The following is a 21,382-nucleotide window of genomic DNA, read 5'->3' as shown; positions in this document are numbered from 1 at the left end:
CAAGTCCAACCTTTTAATGGATCCCTAATCTGGCCCATTATAACTCAATATAAAAGGAGATTATTAAGGAGATTAAGTATTAATTTTAAATATAATTTCCGTTCTCCCTAAAGGAGTGAACGGTTTTTTTCGTTCTCTCCATATCTGAAATCCTATCTCCTTTCTAATCAAGCCCTTTTTTTATTCTGACGAGCTTTGCCCACCCAAAGGTCAGATTCTGAGTTCGGGATACAAATTAGAAGATTCGTGGATGAGTATGAAGAACATCACGTGGAAAAGGCGCAAACAATCGTCGATTCTTTGGAGAATCAGATCGGTAATTCTAAACCGTAGGAAATTCATGAATTAGGGTTTAAATTTCCTTAAGCATGAATTTATGTGCGTTCTAACATGCAATTGATTGTTTAACATGTGAATCAATTAATCTTACAATCGGTCAAATAGATCTATAGATCTGATTTATTTGTATATGCATGACTTCCGCTGTGCAAGGGCACCAAACCCCAACAATTACTATACATGGAAATGACTCAACTATGAGGAAACTTTCCGAAATGGAAAAATGATTCAACTATAAGGGGATGAAGGGATTACTTTTTACTAGAAAAAGGAAATGACTCTATTACTGTGGAATGCCCAAAATATAAAAAATGACTCTACTACTATAGAACAAAAGGTAGTAATTTTCATGAATTATAGAATAAAACGATCAATTGCTTTGCAAAAAGAAATCATAAATTAAAGAATAAACAACCAATTGCTACTTTGTGCAGTATATACAAGACTATTTTTAAGATCTTAAAAAAAGGATTACATACATGAAAGATGAGGTCTTACATGAAAGATAAGAACCTATTCGGATAGCTTCGGATGACGCCTAGAAGCCCTAATTAGGGCTCTTAACTTTTGATAAGAAGCCATAAATTAGATCTAGGCAAGTCATCCTTGGCTACCAAATAAGGCTCTTCCATCTTCATACAAGGCCTCTCTTCCTATAGAATCTCTTAAGTTTTCCTCTTACAATTTCTCACTAAGAATACAACCATATATATACAAAAATGTGGAGATCGGTAAAGGTGAAAGAGATGAGATTCTAAATGGATTGTGCATGGGTGAATAAGCCAGCTATGTGATCAGTTGACTTGCCTTCAAATCTTTGTCACGCTTTTCTTTCTTGACAATTCAGTTTCATCATAGTGGTTCCAGAATATAGAAATCATTCACATCATTAGGTCCTTGTAATTTCATGCTTTTATTTACAACTTTATTCCCACATAATTAATTTAAACGTATTATGTTAAATTTGCACACTAGTATAATATACTAAAATTAAGTACAAAATGTAATAATATATCAAGTGAATACTAAAAAGTTATATATTGATAATTTGGGAGTTCAATTAATCCATAACACTTATTATAATTATTATTTGAAAATATGCACACACTTAATTAATATACCCGCACGTGAAATATATATTCCTTATCGAACAGCTATATCGATTCAACATTCTATCATTGTATGGACCATCTAATTAAATATTCCCATTGATAGACATATTCTGAGTTGACTTTATAAATTGCTAGGATTAATATAGAAAATATTTATTTACTTTATTTCATTCTCGGATGAAATCGACTAGAGCCTAAACAATGTGCTATTAATATATATATAATAGGGTTGTATTAGGTGCGATATCACCCTTTTATGTCATAACCAACATCAATTTAATTTGGACCTAGTGATTTGAAATACTTGAAACAACATAGGTTGTGTTGATACAAAAACATAAAAGTAATTTTTGGTAAAACTCAATTTTCGCCATTTGTCTCCCTCTCTCTCTCCCTCGCACGTTAGTTGTCTCCCCTGCTGAAAATGAATCGGCATCATCGACAATTTAAAATACACTTCACCGCAACAATGAATTGTATTTCAACTAGCACCACATGTCATAATTCCGCACAACAATGAATCATACTTCTGTCCAAATGAATCATAATATATAGTTGTGATTTATTATATGCCAAAAATGCATTGGATTATTTACAAATTCCATTTTTGTACCATCTAATTAACATATGCAATTAGTATGATTTCTTTTGAACCCAAATGACACCAACCATGCAACCATTACAACAAATTTGCCTAGTAGGCATATAGTTTTAATTACTGTTTTCAATTGTTTCAAATAACAACACAGTGAGTATATAAATAGAGTTTTATCTAATAAATTAGGGTGATAATTTGTTTTTATTAACTGTTTTTCGTTGATAGGTCTTGACTGTTAGTTTTGGACCTTTTGCTCTCCAATTTGATGGTTTGGACCATTGTTTGTTATTCATCAACATTTTTTGGTAGGAATCCATTACATTAGGAGTTCATGGCCTAAAACTATAAATAGTTATTGATTTATAGCAAGTTAAAATGATAAATGTCCAATTTAATTTATATTCCAATCCACTATATATAATGGCTAGTGGGCAAAGAATAATTACTCAAAAGATAATATTGGGTTCCAATGGTTGGTCTAGTGTAATAGGCGGTTCATGGCCTAAGCCCACCTTGGTCAATTGATTTCTAAATAACCTTCTACTAAATTAAGCACCCCCTGTTCTTTCTTGGCCCAAGAAAATCTTCTCTATGATTAGAGTGTTTGACTTCCACAATGCCACCTCTTTTAAAATCTTTTTTAGTGAGACTTGAATTTGAAAGATGGGTAAATATTGGTTAAACATGATCATATATAGAAAAAAGTTTTTTAATAAATACTTGAATTTGTATTTAGATATTGGTACGATATTACACATTTTTTTGTAAATATTTTTTGCTGACAATTACTGTCTGTGCATCTAAATTAGTAGTATTTCATTAGTTCACTATTAATAGTACTCCATCATTCCCTAAAAAATAAACTAGTTTTATCATTTTATGATCATCCCCTAAAATTTGGCAATCTAGATATGGAAAGTTTTTAATTAATTACACACCATTAATAATATGGACCTCGCAATCCAATAACACTACTTCCACTATATTTTTTCTCTCTCTTTCTTACTTTTCCCGTCTCTCTCTTACTTTACAAATTGCACATTAAAACCCGTGTTATATACACATTTGTCTACTTTTTGGGGGGACGAGGGGGTATTAGCTAGTAATGGATTCTACGGATTTTAATACAATTAGAAGAGATAATATAAAGAGAACTGGCTACTTATCAGGGAAGATTGTGGTACAGAGAAAAACTTACCAAATATAGAGGATAGCTATTTTTTGGGAACGATCCAAAATGAGAAAAACACGATGATGGATTACATATTGCGGGAGTTTAGTTCACCTATAAGTGGAACAGAGAATGGACTTTTAAACTATTCAGACGTCAGTTCGATTCAAATTTGGTTGGTGATTTTCATTAGCTAATCAACGTAATTGAGTTCATAGTCATAGATGAGATATGCCTGATATTGCGAACTTGCAAAGTAGGATAGAAAATTAGAACGCATGTCAAGTGACTACTATAGCTTTCACCAATTATTTATCACCTAAAATCTAGTACTACTAGTTTTTCATATTAGAAATTAATAAAAATATATAATTTGTTGGATCGATTATTAAGTGCGATTTTGGTGATTGAATTATTAAATGCTTAAAATTATTATGTATGTTTCGTTTCCTTCTCAAAGTCGTAGGGTAAGTTTTATTTAACGATGAGAAAACAGTAGTATTTGGGTTCGTCATGTTTGTGAAACGATGGACTAGCTTGTTGTCGACGTATAGTATTAGAAATTAGAAATGAGTCACTCACCCTTTAAAAGGGCTCATAAGGGGAGGGTTATCCACACTTATAAGATTAGATGAGATCTTCACCAAGGGCTAATAAGGGGAGGGTTATCCACACTTATAAGATTAGATGAGATCTTCACCAAGGGCTAATAAGGGGAGGGTTATCCACACTTATAAGATTAGATGAGATCTTCACCAAGTTGATGTGAGACAGAATTTAGAGAATTTAACACGCCCCCTCACGTGTGGGCCGGAAAGGACATCGGTCTTCCATCACGTGGGTAGGCAATGCAAGAGAAACCATCATCGATGTGGGCCGACATGTGGGCCGGAAAGGACCTCGGTCTTCCATCACGTGGGTAGGCAATGCAAGAGAAACCATCATCGATGTGGGCCGGAAAGGACATCGGTCTTCCATCACGAGAGAATTTAACACGCCCCCTCACGTGTGGGCAGAAAAGGACATCGGTCTTCCATCACGTGGGTCGATGTGGGCCGGAAATGACATCGGTCTTCCACTCGTGAGGTAGATAAGAGATAAAGAGAAAACCATAATCAACTTGGGCCAGCTCTGATACCATATTAGAAATGAGCCACTCACCCCTTAAAAGGTCTTATAAGGGGGAGGATTATCCACACTTATATAGATTAGATGGGATCTTCACCCAGTCCGATGTGGGACAGAATTTAGAGAATTTAAGATATAGTAGTAGCTAAGGTGTAACTTTAAAGCGATGTATATCGGATTCATAATTGTAATTCGTTGTATATTGCACAAAGCCACAAACCATGTTGCCAATTAATTGCACCCTAAATTTGTCTATAACAATTAATGCACAACCCACAATTTTCTTTTCATTCCCCAAAAACCACATTGATAGCAACCTTTTCCGTAAATTAATTAACAAAGAGAACTCCAAATCGGAAAGGTTCTTCGTATAATTTTAAAGGGGTATTTATTATTTAAATTATAACTTTCAATTGACATATGTCAATCCTGTAACTTTTGAAATTTATTCAACTTTTAGCAATTATCTCCTAATGGTCAAAATCAAATAAAAAACAGTGTCACAATAAAACAATATTGTGACATTTAATTTGCATATATAAAGTGGCAATTGGCGCCGTCAATGCATTTTGTATCTTAATTTAAATTCGTATTTTATCTACTGCATCGCTACACACGTGTGGATGCATGTGGAGTATGAAACGATAGATTTTTAAACTGATAGTAGATGAGTTGACGTAACTTGCATTAACAGAATGAGATATTCTAGTTTCATGTGGTTTTCAGCGTAACAGAAATTCCAGTTCGACAAAAACAATTAATAGAAAACAGCAATTTTATTAATTATGAATCACAACGAATTGGATTATTTGTCCAAGACCCAACAAATTGATCAGATTCACACAACTTACATATTCTCACAAATGCAAATTAGAAATAAATAAAGTTTACATATGTATAGAAAGAGTATGAAATTCAAGCTTGGATTTTCCGGGCTTGGTTAGCTGAGATGATAGTGAGGAATAAATAAACAAAAAATCCCATAAATCCAAGAACTGAAGAAACAACTCCTCTGTTGCAAAATTTCCCAAAATGTTCACAAATCGGCATCCAACCGGAGCGTGAGTTCCCATATTTCCCCACATACGCAATCCCCATTGCCGCCCCTAATCCGGCCATCAACAATATTGTAACAATCTGAAGAAAATAAGGTAATTAAAATTGTTATATAAATGGTGAAAATAATATTTACTATAGCTAGTCTATAATTAAAACGACGTTGTTTAAGTGTACCAAGTCATGGAGGAACAAGCCGAAGTAGTGAGCCGAGTGCACGGCCTTTCTCCCCATCAATAACACCACAATCAGTGACAAGATTGACAATGCAGATGCAACGATATTTGCAAATGCATAAAACCTGAAATATATTAATGTCATATTACAAAATGGTATTTTTAAAAAAATATTGGGTTTGAATAATATACTTGAAAGCCGGAGAATAGGAGTAACGGGCGTCGACTTGGATGCCGTATACGACCGTGACTTGCTTGTTGGTGATCATAATACATGCTGCAGAGAGAGTTGTTGCAATGGCCAAAATTCTGAGCAATATTTGTGATCCATGATGAATTTTTTGATATTTTGAGGATGCTATGGAGTTTGCCATTAATTCTATATAGTATAATGTATATATATTGTTTCTGTCTGGATGAAGAAAGAAATGGAAACTATGGGGTGTATTTATATAGCACTTAATTGGGTTGGGTTTGGAGATATGGACCAATTAAAATTAGAGATATTGGGGGATTAATTATTGGAACAGAAAAGATGGAAGAAATGAAATGGAATGGATAAGAAGTATGAATGATTCAACCTCCCTACCCAGCCAAAATTTATAGACCCAATTTTGTTTCAATACTAATTACATAAATGTATCTTGACTTGGATTATAAATACTATTTAGATTATTTAAAGTGTAAATTTTTCGGAACAAGAATAAAGAGAAAAAAGATTACATTTTATCTGACTTTTTGAAAGTATTATGTACATATGTGCCACCGAAGCGATGTGACTATAGTAACCAATTATGTGCAACTTGAAAACGATTTGATTTTGATTTGATTTTGATTTGAACACGCATCACCAACTTACGCATTACGTGATGAAATTTTTATCCTTAGAAGTAAAAATAATTTCACAACAAATTGAATGGATTTATGGCATTAAGGGCATCCACAATGGGACGCCCGATGGCACGGCCGATGCGTGCCATCGTCTGCCCCATTGTGGGTGCCCGCCATCGTCCGCGCCCTACGCCCACGCCCTATGCATCGTCCGCGGTTGAAGCGCTGACGATGACATATCGTCCGCGCCATTGTGGGCTCGACGGACGATGGGTTATCGTCCGCGCCATCGGGCGCCCTATTGCGGGATCGGCGAACGATGGTCGCGGACGATGTCAGCCGTTTTTTATTTTTGTATAAATACCTCTACCCCACCTTCATTTGTAACGTTTCATTTTCACGATTTCACTCTCGAAACTCACATTTTTATTATTTCAACGAAATGGATGCAAGTCCCAACAGTCGATGTTTGGGGAGGCGCGTTGGACGGGTACAGAACCCGACGAATATCGTTCGTTCGACGCTAACGCACAGTACGATCCCGAATTCAGCACGGAATCGTACGGTTTGTCTGGCATGGAGCCGTCACCAAACCGACTCGTCGCCCCCTCCCGACGCGCCGCCGCCGCCGACGCCATTGCATCCGCTTCCGCCCCAGCGAAAAAGAAGCGGAACCGGCAGCGCGCGCAGAAGTTGCCACCTCTGGGAGTATGTGAAGAGTACGCCCTCGGCCGTACAAACTACCAGCCGGATGAAACCCTCGTATTGGCGAGGTGTTGGGTGGATATATCGGAGGACTCGATATTCGCGAACAACCAGAGGCAGCAGGCGTACTTGGAGCGCATCGCCGAGCGCTACAATGCGGCGAAGCCGCCGAGCGTGTACAAGTACCAACGGGGAGCAGCTCCGCAAGCACTGGGACCAGTTGAAGAGACAAATCAACCTGTTCTCGTCGGAGTACGAGAAGTGCGCGAGGGAGCAGGGGAGCGGCGAGAGCTTGAGCGATGTGCGCGCTAAAGCGCTGTTGTCGTACCAGTCCCTGTAAGGCGACTTCAAGCACGAGGCCATCTGGGCGCTCTTGAGGGACAAGCAGAAGTTCCAAGGCGGGATTCTGCACACCGGGGCGACAAAGAGGACGAAGACCACCGAAGTTGGTGGTTACACGAGCAGCGAAAGCGGAACTCGTCCGGTGGACCTCAACCGGACGTACATGGAGGACGATAGTACCGGCACACCGATGTCCTCCCTGCGTCCCATAGGCGTCAAGGCTGCGAAGGCCAAGGGGAAGGCGGCGGCTACATCATCCTCGACCGCCGCCGCGCCATCGCCGATCCCCGTCCCGATCCCGGCCCCGAGCGCGACGGTCGTCGCGTATGAGTCGTTGGCAGCTGCCTCGATGGTGAAGACGTTGTTGCAGACGCACAAGGCCCTCAAGAAGTGTGCGGACCCCGCCGAAGCCGAAATTCTCCGGGGGTTGATCGATGAGTTGCGCCGGAAGTTGGGAATTGCGTAGATTAGCCAACTTGAATCGTGTAACTTTTGTGTATTTATTAATGCAATATTCGCAGGTTTTTGGTTACTCGTTGTGTTTTTAAATTAGTTTGCATTATATATTTGAAAACATTTAAATTAAATAACAAAACAATATTAAAACATATAGGGCGCGCCTTAGGGCGCCCCATTGCAGGTAGGGATGTCAATAGGGCCAACCCGTTCGGGTTCGGGCCAACCCGTTCGGGTTGTCGGGCCATTCGGGTACGGGCTATTCGGGTTATGATTTTTTCGGGTTATAAAAGTTCAACCCTAACCCTAACCCTTCGGGTTTTGGGCTAACCCATCGGGTTATTCGGGCCAATGCGTATTTTTAATTCTTTTAATATTTTCAAAAAATAATACGTATTTTAAATTTTCTTTAATTATATACATATTTTTAATTAATCATTCAACAATGAAATACATATTTTTAATTTTCTTTAATATTTAAAAAAAAGATTAAGTTATTTAAATTTAAATAACTTATTCATTACATAATTATTTATAAAATATCTATCAATAGTATGTTTATGTTTATGTATTTAAAACATAAATAAACACTTTGTTTCAAAATTCAAACATAAATCAATTCGTAGAAAATTAAATAAAATTTGCATAACGTGAGAGGTACATCGTAGATGTAACAAAAATATTTTGAATTGTTAAAGAGTGAATTATCAAGATGCTAGCTAATTGGAGTAACTCTAAGTTTTCTTGAATTATGATTGGTCAAATTTAATTTATTCCAGCTGTAAATAAGTCAAATAATAAATTATCTTTGTTTTAAGAATCATCAAAGTACGCATAATTCAATGACGAAGCGGCGTCAAAACACTTTGCACTATTATATTGGAAATATACTAAAAGAAAGCTTTTATATACGAGTATTTATGAATCCATGCACCACATGGTGATTTTTTTCGTGATCTTATATAGTCGGTTGACGTATTTGGATTTTGCATGGTTTTAGAGGGTTGTCTTGGATGATTTTGATTATATTTCTATATTTTGGTATGTTTATATGTTTGTTGAGAAATGATAGAAAATTGATTAGAAAATGTACACAAAATATGTGGATGTGCAGCAGCCTTGTTTGAGTCAATGTTTCTCGCGATTTTGAAGTCTGATAAACCTCTAATACATATCATTCTCTTCGTCTTCGAAAGAGCTTCGCGTGGATATATTGCACGCCTCAATCGGAGTTTTGTAGAGAAAGTTATGACCGTTACAAAAACTGCTCGCTGTGCAGAAGCCTTCAACCCGACGGGCCGACCCGTAACCCGAACGGGTCAGCCCGCCTAACCCGACAACCCGAACGGGTCAGCCCGAATGGCCCGATTTTAAATTCGGGCTGCGAAATTACAACCCTAACCCTATATTTTATCGGGTTATTCGGGCCGGCCCGCGGGTTCGGGTTACATTGACATCCCTAATTGCATGTGGGAGGGTAAGATGATAAAACTCCTGACGTGGCGCGCCTTAGGGCGCCCCATTGTGGATGCCCTAATATCGCCAATTTGTGTAAGCCCAAAACCGTTAAGGGTCTCGTGACTTGTCTCTCAAACATTGATACTGCTTTGGAAAGTTAATTCGAAATTAACCGTTTTTTAATGCTTGTGGTATTATGTGTTTAGCAAGGTTCAATATTCAAAAATTTACTCATCGTTCATGTCCTTTTAATTACTACTACTAGCTTAAGTTTTGACGTGAAAATTATAAAAAGATTATAATTTCAAAAATAGTTCATTTGTAAAATAAAATTTATATATTAATGCAAAAATTAATCAAAATTATAATTATAATTACTAATTTTACTACTATTAATAAAGATTTTTATACTTTAATTAAATTAAGATAAATGTACCTTATATATTAATGCACGCAAGTTTTTGCCGTTAATATCATGTGGGTTGTCGTCATTAGTTTTCCGTGGTTAAGTTGTGGAGTCCATTAACTAGTATTGAAATACAAAATATTATTGTGCCAATACAAAATTATCAATACGAGACGTCTTTCACGCCTATTTGGACCACATTGCATAATAACCATGCAAAAATAATTTCATGTGAGCATATTCAACTTGGTTTTTGTTAAAATCTTATGTTTTGTGAAAAAAAAAATAGGAGTACTTCACTAGTTTAAATTGAGAGAGTTACATATATAGAATTTAATGTTTTAAGATATTTTTAAAGAAAGGGAAAGTGATTATTTTTAATTTGATATGATTGTATTTAATTTTTTTTAAATACAACAATAAAATCCTTATAATAACATAACAAAAAGGTTGTGATGATATTCGTTTTATATTTGATATGCGCTTTCATTTTTTTTATCTGAAAACTTATAATAGGAGTAGGTCTTAGTTTTATACTAGAGGATCAATTTCATCCTAATGCGATTCTAGTGAGAACACAACATCTTAGATACGAATTAAGAGAACAAAAAATAGTACTACCGCTTATTGAATTGGAGTGATGGAACATGATTAATTTTGAAGAAAAAAAAAAGTACTCATGTAAAACTAATTCCAAAAGGAACGTTAAATAATTTATTTAATTTATTTTTATAAATGAAACCTTAATTCCAAAATTATACTGCATTTACCTAAATAGGACAAAATATTGGTATCAATCTACTTACGAACATTTTTGTGGCTATTAAATCCAACCAAGTATTTGTCGTTCATTTAATAACTACTAATAAAAATGTTTGGCTGATTACCCTGTCTTGCTTCCTTTTATTTGCTCTTAATTTCCCATTACATAAAGTCTTATTTGGCTCTCATGGCTGGCCAGAGCCTCGAGGCATCAAAATAAATAGTTTGTCAATTTTCTTTTATTAGTAGTAGTATTATATTTCATTTAACAAATTAGAGAATTGAGATTCAATATTTAGCCACTTATCTCAATGTCGACCATACTATACCATGTTTGAGTTGTTGTTTGTCAATATTATATATTTAGGGTTGTAGTAAAGTTATTTCTTATCTTTACACTGTTTATTTATACATCTATAGCGAAATAAATTTTATGTTAGTAATATAAAATATGGACAAAGAAATAGTAGGAGTAGTACAATTTTAGACCCAAATCGGAGACTTATGTTTGGATGGTCTTCTCATCAAAGCTATGTCTCCTTTTATCCGATTTGTACATTAGTATTTAATATTTATAATTTCATTCTAGATTCATATAAATATGTATATATATGCATAAGAGTTACTTATGATAACAATAATCGTGTAAAAATTACGAAATACGAATAATGCATTTCTATAATGTACAATAATGCTTTCTTATGTCAACGTTTCATTTTGTTGTTGAATGTTTCTATTTTATTCTAAGAAGATTAATGTTAGAGTTATCATCATCGATGTTATCCCTGATTCTTATATATATAATTGCGGGTGAAATCCAAAATATAAAACCAAACATCAAGAACAATATGTGTGAATCTATCCAAAATTAATTAAGTGATTACCTAAGTTAATTAGTGTAGTTAGTCCGAGCAAGCTGGTTTTTGCTCTCCCTGACACTGACATATGAGATGGGAAATTAGGTTTGTCTTAACTCGTAATTATATGGCGATGTTCAAATAATTATGGAAATGCCATAACAACAAGGATGTCAATTATTATGAGATGGAGTACAATTTAGTTAATAAGACGTTTCTCTTATACCCAATAAGTAGGGCGTTCATCATCATAGATGATGAACCATTATTGATCATCTTTAAGGATGTGTTCGCTATTCAAGAAATGGGCAGAATTTACCCCAATTCTATGCATTTTAGCAGTATATATCTCTTGCTAGCCCTAGAAAAAAGCTAGGCCTGCATGTTCAGAATTACGCATGATACATTTCTCTCAAAATGGTGGTTTTCAAATCTGTGTTCTTTATTGTAACCAAGAATTGAGTGCAAGATTACTTTTTTACCCCTTTCCTTTTCAGTTCCCCTTATTCCCCTTTCTCTTTCATATGAGCTTTTTTGTCCTCATACACTCTTGCAGCTCTAAAAGCTTGCAGCTCTAAAAGCTGGGTCCATTTCTTGCAATGTGAACACATATGCCCAATTTCAATTCAGTGGGCCATACCCACATAAATCAAACCATGTTTTATTTCTGTTCATTTCCCTAACAAGGAAAGTGAACACATTAAAAAATACTCCTACTATCAATTATTATGAAAATCATACTATATCAAAATTCATAAAACTTATAGCCCCTATTTTACTTACTACAACTCTCAAAAGAATAACTATACATTTGCTAATTAACCTTAAAGCTGAAAGACTTCGGTTTAAGATGAGACGCTATTCAACATGAGAACTCTCTCTCTTCTCATTCCTCTCTATTTCCACATAAAAAATCCAATGTTCCATCTTTCTCTGTAACTTATTTCTATCTTTACTTCAATGATAATTTGTTGAATATCTAATGTAAATTTGATGCAAATTCATACCGTATAAAAAATATAGAGAGCATCAATTTAGCAATTAAAACCAGGAAGACATTATTTTTGTTTCTACTCCAGATGATTAATTTATTTTGTGGATAAATAGATGTTGAATGTGCAGAGTCTGTACAACACAATCAACAAGTTTTTGGCATGAATTTACATGTGATGTGGGTTTTGGTAACCCATTATCAGCATCTACAACATGTATGTACAAATATATACAAAACAACCAAATTAGGGAAAACATCGAATCAAGGTCGTTACTGACTGATATCGAAATACTTCGGATTTGAGGGATAGTCGTATTCCACTTGCAACTGCATCATCAAATTCAGTCACTCGTTATTGCAAGAACTCCATAAATAAAAAACGAGATAAAAGCTTTACTTCAACAGAAGTCATGATTCTACATCACAAAGCATGAATGAAATGCAGATGCATGTTTAGGAGAATCTACCAGCAAAAAGCATTCATGTCGAACAAGAAATCACCCAGAATCCAAATCATAGAAAAGGAAAAACTTTATGAAATGAATTATTTGCCTCCTTCAATATCATAAAGCATGATAGTATGTGCAGATTTTTGGCATATCAACATGCAAACCAAGCCGGGTGCACAGGTGTAATCAACCAAGTTTAAACTTATTACTTATGAGGCTGGGCATAGGGTGACAAGAGGGAACTTGATACTATCTCTTGTGCAAAAGATACAGGAGCCTTTTTTCATCAAAGAACTAAAGGAATCTATAAAAGGGAAACTGACACGTGCCTACAAAAACGGTCACTTAATCCCATGTTTACAAAGCAAAACTGATCATAGTGGAGTCTAACTAAACTCGTGCAGACGAATTTCGATTTGGAGTTTATAAATTATGATACTAGGTTCTGATCAATTATGAGTTTGACAGCATTCGGCAAACATCATCTTATCTTGTATATGATCCGGGTGCACAGGTTCAGGTTTAATGCAAATCTAAGAAAGAGAACGGCTTCTTGAACTATTATAATCAGTGAAGTGCATCAAAAATAAATACTAGTCAACGCACTTAAATCAATAGAGAAACCATTAGTTAAACTCTAAGGGAAGATAATGACACTGAAACCTGAGGAATACTAACATTTCAAATTTAAACACTATATTTAGTTTAAAAAATAAATTAGGGACCATCTCCATTCCTATGAAGAAGGAGCTTGTGAGATATATCATCCCATTTTTTAGGGGATCATCATAGAAAGCATCAATCTATATAGATCAAACAGACAACTCTCATGGTAGATCAAACTAAGTTTTGGAAGGAAAACGCCAAGACAAGGTTACGTTACCAGGGGAGTACATAAGAAACCTAATCCACAGGGCTATTTTCCCTTGTTCAATGTTCTGTATTAAGATAATGTGATATTGCAATCAAGAAATGCACATACCTTGCCCTCGTCAGAATCTGAATGGCGCTGAGGGAACACAACTCTCATCTCATTGTACAAGTAAAATCTGCGTTCTCCTTGACTGTCCATATTGTCACTTGACAGTAGGGGGGATGGACCGGATTTAGATTTCATACAATTTTTTAAGCTCTTCTTCGAGTGGGGGCAAACGAAACGGAGATGTAGGGCATACCGCAGAACACCAGAACCTGTAGTATTCTTATTAACCTCTGGGTGGCAACATACAGATTTACTTTCTTTTTCACCAGACAAACTGAAAGCAATGTTATCTATATTCCTGCAATTATTCTCTAACAAGCTGCATGCATCAGTACAAAGTGCCCTCTGCTCTAAGGAATCACCTGATACCGAAAACGTGGGGAGTGATCCCTCATTTGTTGCACCAGTGTCTCTCTGCCCACCTCTATCCACAGCCAAAGTGGCCTTTTGCCTCAGAAATGTCTATAAGTTGAAAGAGAACACATTAGATATCGAGCAACTATTGGTCAAAAGTTATGGCACCAAGTGAAAATGATCTGACATAATTCTTATGTTTTAACTTTGAATCAACTGATTCAAACTGCTTTGAGTTTTGAGAATCAGGACAGGAAACAGAAGGGAGAATACAGTAGCCCTTGTAGCTAACATAAGTAAACAAATCACTAACCAACAGCTGATACCTAGGAAAATATGAGGAGAAAAAAGGAAAAAGGGAAAAACCAAAAATTGTCCTTTTCTGAAGACAAAAAATTGAATAAACAGATACTGCTGTTGTAGAGGAAGTAAGGAGCAGATCAAAGAAGACCTTTTGATTTCATAAGCTTCAAACCCACCTTTGTGCCAGCTGGCATATCACTCAAATCATAGTTGAAGAAGAATGTATGAATTGGTGTTCTTTCCGGATTGCTTAGGACCTGCGTTGAAGCTCTCTTGTTAAAGGTAAATTTGCTAACTCAAATGGAAGTGTGACCATCACATTTGAGAAACTAAAAGCCAAAGTTTCAAGCACTAAACCCTAGAATGCAATATGCTGGAATATCTGCTGGAAAAAAATGCCATTTGGGATATTAGATATAGCCATGCCACATAAATACCAATCTAGAACCACAATGAAGATAGGTTATTCTTTTCAGACAACCTATCAAAATGCAAAACATATCAAACAGGCAATAGCTATAAAATATGGAAAACATAAAGTATCAAAAATAAAAATTCATCATGGATGTAAATGCATCTTAAAGAGTCCACGGTCAGAATACAACTCAATAGAACAAAATGATAGAGACGCAGACAGAGAGAATACCAATTGCAACCGGCCCTTCATAGGTATTTTCAATCGAGCTTTGTCATCAGAGGAGCCATTCTCACTGAGGCTTCTCTTCAATATTGGGCTTTCACATTTGTTTGAAGATGAATGCCCAGGAAGATCTATAGATGAGTAGTATAGTAAGTAATTATCACCATCAACACTAGTTACAGAAAATGGAAGTTTCTGGGGATGAGGTGAGAATTTTCCTCCGGTAATATTCAGTACTGCAAGGAAACCATCAATTTTCTGCACAAGATAAGTGACAAAGTCATGTGAAATTCAGACAGCGTTCAGACTATATTAGATCAGATATTCAGATTTATGAGAATCAGTAGTATCAGGGAACAAAACACACCTGGTTGGAAATTCCGGAAGCTAACCTACCAGATAACAGTGATTCCTCAAATGAACCAACTAACGACCTTCTGACTGACAACCCGCTCAGGGATCTACCGAATTTTCCATTTTGAGAAGTAGACTTTTTATTATGGCCGTGAATGGATATCAAACTTTCCGGTGATAATTGATCAAAGTTCAACGAGAAATATTCATCATCGCCAGGCCCTCTGCTTGACATGATGACATTCTCATCCCTATGAGACGACATAAAGCTCGAGATGGTTCCTTCAAGAGACTGTTCAACGTCTTTAAAGGTTATACAGCTCTCATCAGACTCTCGTTTAGGATCCTTAGATCCTCGAGAATTTCTTACTCTCCCACAAAATCTTGGTCCTAGAGGCGATAGAGACAATGGAGTGGAGACAAAAGCATCCCGTGATATACTCACTGCTCTATCCTTAGAGGGTGTTTCAATTCCATTAGAAAATGTAAAACCATTGTATGATGAGAGGAGATTCTGAGATATATATCCATGATTACTGAACAAGGGCCCATCGGTGATGATCCTGAAGTTGACATCACAATCTTCTTCAGATGGACTAGGTGTAGACCAATTAGGAGGACTGTCATGGTCCAAGTTACATACGTGAGCTTTTTTATTCTCTTTCACGGTAACCCTGTAACTACCACCTCTTAAGTGGAAATCCTCAGGGTAGAATGTGTTCCCAATTTCCAGACGCTCGCCTCTAAATCCATCAGGCAGAACCACGCCATTCAAAGGCGACAATAGTCTTTTCCTAACCATTGCACTCGGGTTCTCATTCGTATTGCAAGTTACACTATTTCCATTAGACAAATGAATGCAATCAGGATGCTTGTCTTCATACTGATTGACACAGTTAATCAGATTGTTAGGCTCAAAACCCACAATCCTCGAAGCAGGAGTCTGAATGTTCTTGCCACCATGACGCGACAAGAAGCTAGTATTGTCTATGGACTCGATCCTCATTTTTTGCAAATTGGGCACACCATCTTGATGCAAACTAACCGTACCACATTCCTTTGCATGATCTCCAAATGAAGAGCAAGAGCTTGAAAAGTCATTAGTCATCCGATTGTTACACTGCCTAATGTACCTCTCACTCACACCAAAGCTTCCTGCAGCTCCAAACCGTGAGGCAATCTGCATCATTGAGCTCACCGAAGTTGACACTTCGTCAACTACGTTTCCTGATGGAACTTGAGGCAAGCCCATGATTGTTTTACTCTTTACTCAACCCCCACAACCTCTAATTTGATGTACTTACTATCTAGCATTAGAGTGAAACTGATCAAACTAAATAGCAGTATTTATCCTCTTAAGAGAAAACTAGGAAACCAATAACCTGATATCACTAAAAGGCCGAAGAACGTGCTTACATATTCTTCAGTTTACAAGAACTGCAAACATTATTCCTACATAAACTTCAATTATATGGCTAAATGGCTATCTATCTATCCACCCGCCGCAAGGCCATCCCAGATGTTGTCCCTTCAAATAGCCCAGCAGCCAAACTCAGACGCAAAGCAAAATAAGAAGCAGAACATGTAGCATAGTATGCATTGCCTTCTCTATCATACAAGGAGAAAAACCACGAAATCATTTATTCACTCAGCAGAATCTCTACCTATCCTGCAAAGAAGCAAGGATAGCTGGTTAATCATGTAATTTATTTACTGAATGACAACTAAATACAGACAAAAACAGGAATTTCAACTCAATTTTTCTAGTGCAAAAGGTAACAATATAGTATAGTACATATTCTTATCAGATTTCCTCAAAGAGACCTAACAGTCATTTATGTTAAAATTAATCCAAAGCTCAATTGTAGACTGAAAGAGAAAGCATTATTTTGAACAACAGTAGAAATTATATACTCGAACAATTTAGGAAAAAAATCTCAACTTTTAGTGACTGCAGAAAGAGGAAAAGATGAGAATTTAACCCCATAAAATTTTCAGGTAAGACCATCAGACATTCATTTGCAACAAATAAAATCAAGCTCCTATAAATGGCATACGATGAAAAATGGAAAAAATTAAAAATAAAATAAAACCCCAGGAACTCAAAATGTCTGAAACGCAACCAGAAGTGATTAGAATCCAGTAAATATATCGAATTTGTGCAAAAAAAAACATGATTAAAAACCCACCAGTTGAAATTGCAAACTATCGGAAACCACGAAAACTTTGATTGGATTAACAAATTTACGAAAGGGGGTTTTATATTTGGGAAAGTAGAATGGAAACGGATAAAATGCAGTGAATCTTGCAATCACAAAATCTGCCAGCGGCGCCTCGCGTTTCTATCTGTTTCTTTCCTTTGTATAGAAATCTTCATTTGGGTAATGTATTCATATACATCTTCCTTCATTCAATAGATTTGGATATTTTAATTAAAATTGTGTATTTCTACTATTTTAAAACTTACTAATTTATCTTTTCAAAAAAAAAAACTTACTAATTTAAATTAGTCAAAGTTGTCATACAATATTATTTGGATAAGTTGAGATGCAGTGGATCCCCATTTTAACAAAAATAAATAAATAACGCTGGCAATTTTTTTTTTTTGTACTTATCATTTTATAAATAAATAACACTTGCAAATTTTTTACTGTTTCTGTACTTATCAATTTATATTAAATCCCTCACACTCATTTTTTTCATTTTGAGTTAAATTCCCCTATAATTTTCGCAGTAAACACGTGGTTCACTTGCATAATCTATATAAACAAAAATTATGTAAAAGTAGAAATAATAGAGTTTCTTATCGTGAATAGTTCATGTTTAATATATCAAACTAATACTAGTAGTACTGAAGCATTAGCAGTGGGGCAGAATTATATTTCAATATTTTTTTTTCTTTCGGAATGATTAATGGGCATGCACAATTGTCATTCCCATCCGAACTCCCGGTAAGTCGATAACCAACGATAACTCAAAGAAGTGTGAAGTTTAATTGAAATAAATAATATGTCTGGCCGTCTTATTATTATTTTTTTTATTCTATCATATGTTTGGATATTTGGATAGACAATGCTAAATCTATGTGCTTGCGACATTGTTTGGAAGGATGATCTTTATCCATGGCTTTGTGTAAAAGGATATTTAGTAAAATTTTCTTCAATTTTTTAATAAATACTCCTTAGTAGTATATAATTACTTTTTTAATCACATACTGTTACCATGTCTATAGTATTAACATTTTTTTTCTTGTAATGGATTGCTTGGATGGCGGAAAGTAGACAAATAGCCTGTCTACCCATGTAAGAGAAGGATTAGATCATACCACATACAGTGTGACACACACATTTATGATAATGTGTGTGTCTTGACAGAGGCCACAAAATACAAATAGACTATTTTGGGCAAGGTTTTTGTGCACAAGCACTCATTGTATTTCCATTGACATAGACCTCCCATTTAATCTAATCCAAAACATACACGTCCTCCCCTGTATCAATCCTTAAAATATTACTCCTACTACTTGTATTTATTCATAACCGCAAAATATTAAATTCGGAAATTGAGGATAATTATGATGGGGTGTGTTATGATATGCTATGTGATTGTGATTTAAACCAGTCGACTTTAATTGGATTTCTAAGATTCCGATGACAAATAGTTGGACTAAAGTGATATGGAATTAAGCGTGACACATACCGTGTGCTAAAATCACATCTATCAAAATTGTGGTCAGATACAATGAATTCACAAAGGTCTAGTCCAAATCTTTATTAGAGCGAGCCTTTGGTTGAATTATTCAAAAATTGCTTATATAGAATGGATTTCATAATTCGTATAGAGATAAAAAATAAGTTTCCAAAACTCGAATTCGATTAATTTAAAACAAGTTTTCACTATTATAATTGGATTAAGTTTGACAAATGGGATTAAAATAGCAAAATTGACTATTTTGGAATGAAGGGTGTATAGCCTTTACAACGTAAGTCTACATCAAATGCACGAAATTTTTTACTATGATGTTAAACCACGACATATACATTATCCTTCTTTAGTGGCTGCTGGTGCTTCATGTATATATTTCTAGAATTATCCTGAAATTTCTCCATAAAAAGAATTATCTTGAAACCTCATCTGGACATTTCTCTATTTTGATATGTGAAACTTAAAATAGTACTAGTATTAAATTATAATACACCAAATATTTCGTAGTAATTCAGTGTATTTGTTTTGAGTCATTTTAGTTTACTTTTTTGTAAAAATTAACCATTAAAAAATATTCTCTCTACATTTGTCTTTATCTTATTTTATTATTTCACTTAACTTTTAACATCATTTTCTTAAATTATGTGTCAAAAAAATACATCACTTAACAAGGGATGAAAGAAATACTGATATTTACTAAGCATAGTATTATTTTCATAAATAAATGGAGAGTAAATATTTAAATCACCAATTTTGGTTAAATTTTTATTAGCCTAACAAGCGGCTACAATCTTTCTTCTCTTATTAGATTTCTAGTTTGCATTTGAAAGCAAAAAATAAAAACTAACAAAGTATCAATTTTCTTAATTGTGTTATGCATATGCATGGTGATGTTCAAAACAATGTTTATTAATTAGAATAAGTAATTTTTTTCCTTTTTATTTTTTATTTTAATTTCGAGCATTGTTAAAAACATTGTATGGAACAACAAAGGCAAATCTAAATTTTGCAATTTACTCCCTCCGTTAAGAAAAAATAGTCTCATTTGTAAATAACACGAGCTTTAGTAAGAAATTAGTAAAGTAAGAGAGAATGATAAAAGGCGGGTAAAGGTATGATAATTTCAAAGAATTATAGCTATAAGAGAGACAGATACAGAGAGACTTACTTAGCAGATGAGAGAGTGTCACGGTTTAAAAAAAATAGAGAGAAGTGTGCAAGAGAAGAGAGAGAGAAGAAAAAAACAAAAAATGGAATTTTCATTTGAAAAGGTGAAATAAACACCTGAAACGTGATTACTTACGCCCATAGTTGTGAGACCTCAATAATTTAGAGACCACTTACATACGTACTTCACTCAAATGAACTCTTCATTTTTTGAAATTTGACATGAGTCCAATTTTTGTTGGATGTAAATGATTTGAACTCTTAATACGACGCACCTATTCCTTTCAGGATTCTATTCCTTTCAGGATTCTAGGTCGCGATGCACATAGAAAAAAAAAGAAATTCTGGCACATGTTTATTGTCCAACATGGCACATTACCATTTCTAGTGAGCATATATTACTATTAAGCAAATTAATACATTCATTTAAGTACCTTTCTTTAATGGAGCTGCATTATGGTCAATACTGGTTCCTGGGAACATCTTCTCGTAGTAAGGCTCTTTCCTCTCTGCAGACTTAGCACAATTAAGTGGAACTGTGGCAGGAAAAAGAGTCATATCCCTTTAATTCATGGAACACGACACTCTTATTAAGTGTAACACTAAATTGTACTCCATTCAAAATTAAACCAAATACCTACTGCATTCCACGATGCAGTATTCTTCATACTAAGGTCCCGAGACAGCTTGGTGACAACAATTCTCCGTCTTGAAACCACTTCACGGATTAGTTCCATGAGAAAGGAAAGAATCATAATTCATAAATATCAATCCTATGTCATTCATATATGTATATCCTGCGCAACACACTAATATGAATTCATGTGTTTTTACTTCTCATGCAAGTTCCACAATGCTCACACATAATCTTCACCTCATAACTGGTTTTACAACATTGTCCATGCAGTAAACCAAAAATCAATCTTTCACTACTAATAGATCGTATGCCGATCATTACGCGCAAGGTATAGATCTAAGTCAGAGTAATAACTTATGCGTTTTAGATTTCTTACCCAAAATTATAGAGTTCTTACCCA

At 35.1% G+C, this 21,382-nt stretch overlaps 2 protein-coding genes across 3 annotated transcripts; both read right to left on the bottom strand.

The window, feature by feature from the left end:
* Positions 1 to 5,105: 5,105 nt before the first annotated feature.
* LOC121747331 (CASP-like protein 1F1) lies at positions 5,106 to 6,143 on the bottom strand. Its single transcript, XM_042141364.1, has 3 exons — positions 5,773 to 6,143; positions 5,582 to 5,705; positions 5,106 to 5,485 (listed from the first exon to the last, which is right to left on the bottom strand). Exons 1-3 carry the CDS (start codon positions 5,952 to 5,954, stop codon positions 5,264 to 5,266), a joined length of 528 nt encoding a protein of 175 aa, XP_041997298.1. The 5' UTR covers positions 5,955 to 6,143; the 3' UTR covers positions 5,106 to 5,263.
* Positions 6,144 to 12,458: 6,315 nt separating this feature from the next.
* On the bottom strand, positions 12,459 to 17,887 carry LOC121748361. Of its 2 annotated transcripts, XM_042142669.1 has the most exons (7): positions 17,663 to 17,887; positions 15,487 to 17,142; positions 15,126 to 15,377; positions 14,656 to 14,736; positions 14,185 to 14,284; positions 13,823 to 14,031; positions 12,459 to 12,718 (listed from the first exon to the last, which is right to left on the bottom strand). In XM_042142669.1, the coding sequence occupies exons 2-7, from the start codon at positions 16,723 to 16,725 to the stop codon at positions 12,662 to 12,664; spliced, it is 1,938 nt and encodes a 645-aa protein (XP_041998603.1). In that variant the 5' UTR covers positions 16,726 to 17,142; positions 17,663 to 17,887; the 3' UTR covers positions 12,459 to 12,661. The 2 variants fall into 2 exon arrangements, with proteins under 2 accessions (XP_041998603.1, XP_041998602.1); XM_042142668.1 differs by having other exon boundaries at positions 13,823 to 14,284.
* Between the last annotated feature and the right edge of the window lie 3,495 nt (positions 17,888 to 21,382).

Source organism: Salvia splendens, chromosome 9 (genome assembly GCF_004379255.2).
Source record: "Salvia splendens isolate huo1 chromosome 9, SspV2, whole genome shotgun sequence".
NCBI classification, from domain to species: Eukaryota; Viridiplantae; Streptophyta; class Magnoliopsida; order Lamiales; family Lamiaceae; genus Salvia; species Salvia splendens.
Note: the sequence above shows the minus strand (reverse complement) of the source record. Positions and strands in the feature narration are given on the sequence as shown.

Bases quoted from the DNA above. Each gene is read 5' to 3' on its own strand.
- LOC121747331 (XM_042141364.1), bottom strand. From the start codon at position 5,954: ATGGCAAACTCCATAGCATCCTCAAAATATCAAAAAATTCATCATGGA. The intron at 5,706-5,772 runs GTATATTATTCA...AATATATTTCAG, and splicing joins TCCTATTCTCCGGCTTTCAA to GTTTTATGCATTTGCAAATA. The intron at 5,486-5,581 runs GTACACTTAAAC...TATTTTCTTCAG, and splicing joins GCTTGTTCCTCCATGACTTG to ATTGTTACAATATTGTTGAT.
- LOC121748361 (XM_042142668.1), bottom strand. From the start codon at position 16,725: ATGGGCTTGCCTCAAGTTCCATCAGGAAACGTAGTTGACGAAGTGTCA. The intron at 15,378-15,486 runs GTGTGTTTTGTT...TATCTTGTGCAG, and splicing joins CTTCCGGAATTTCCAACCAG to AAAATTGATGGTTTCCTTGC. The intron at 14,285-14,655 runs GTGGGTTTGAAG...TTCAACTTATAG, and splicing joins ATATGCCAGCTGGCACAAAG to ACATTTCTGAGGCAAAAGGC.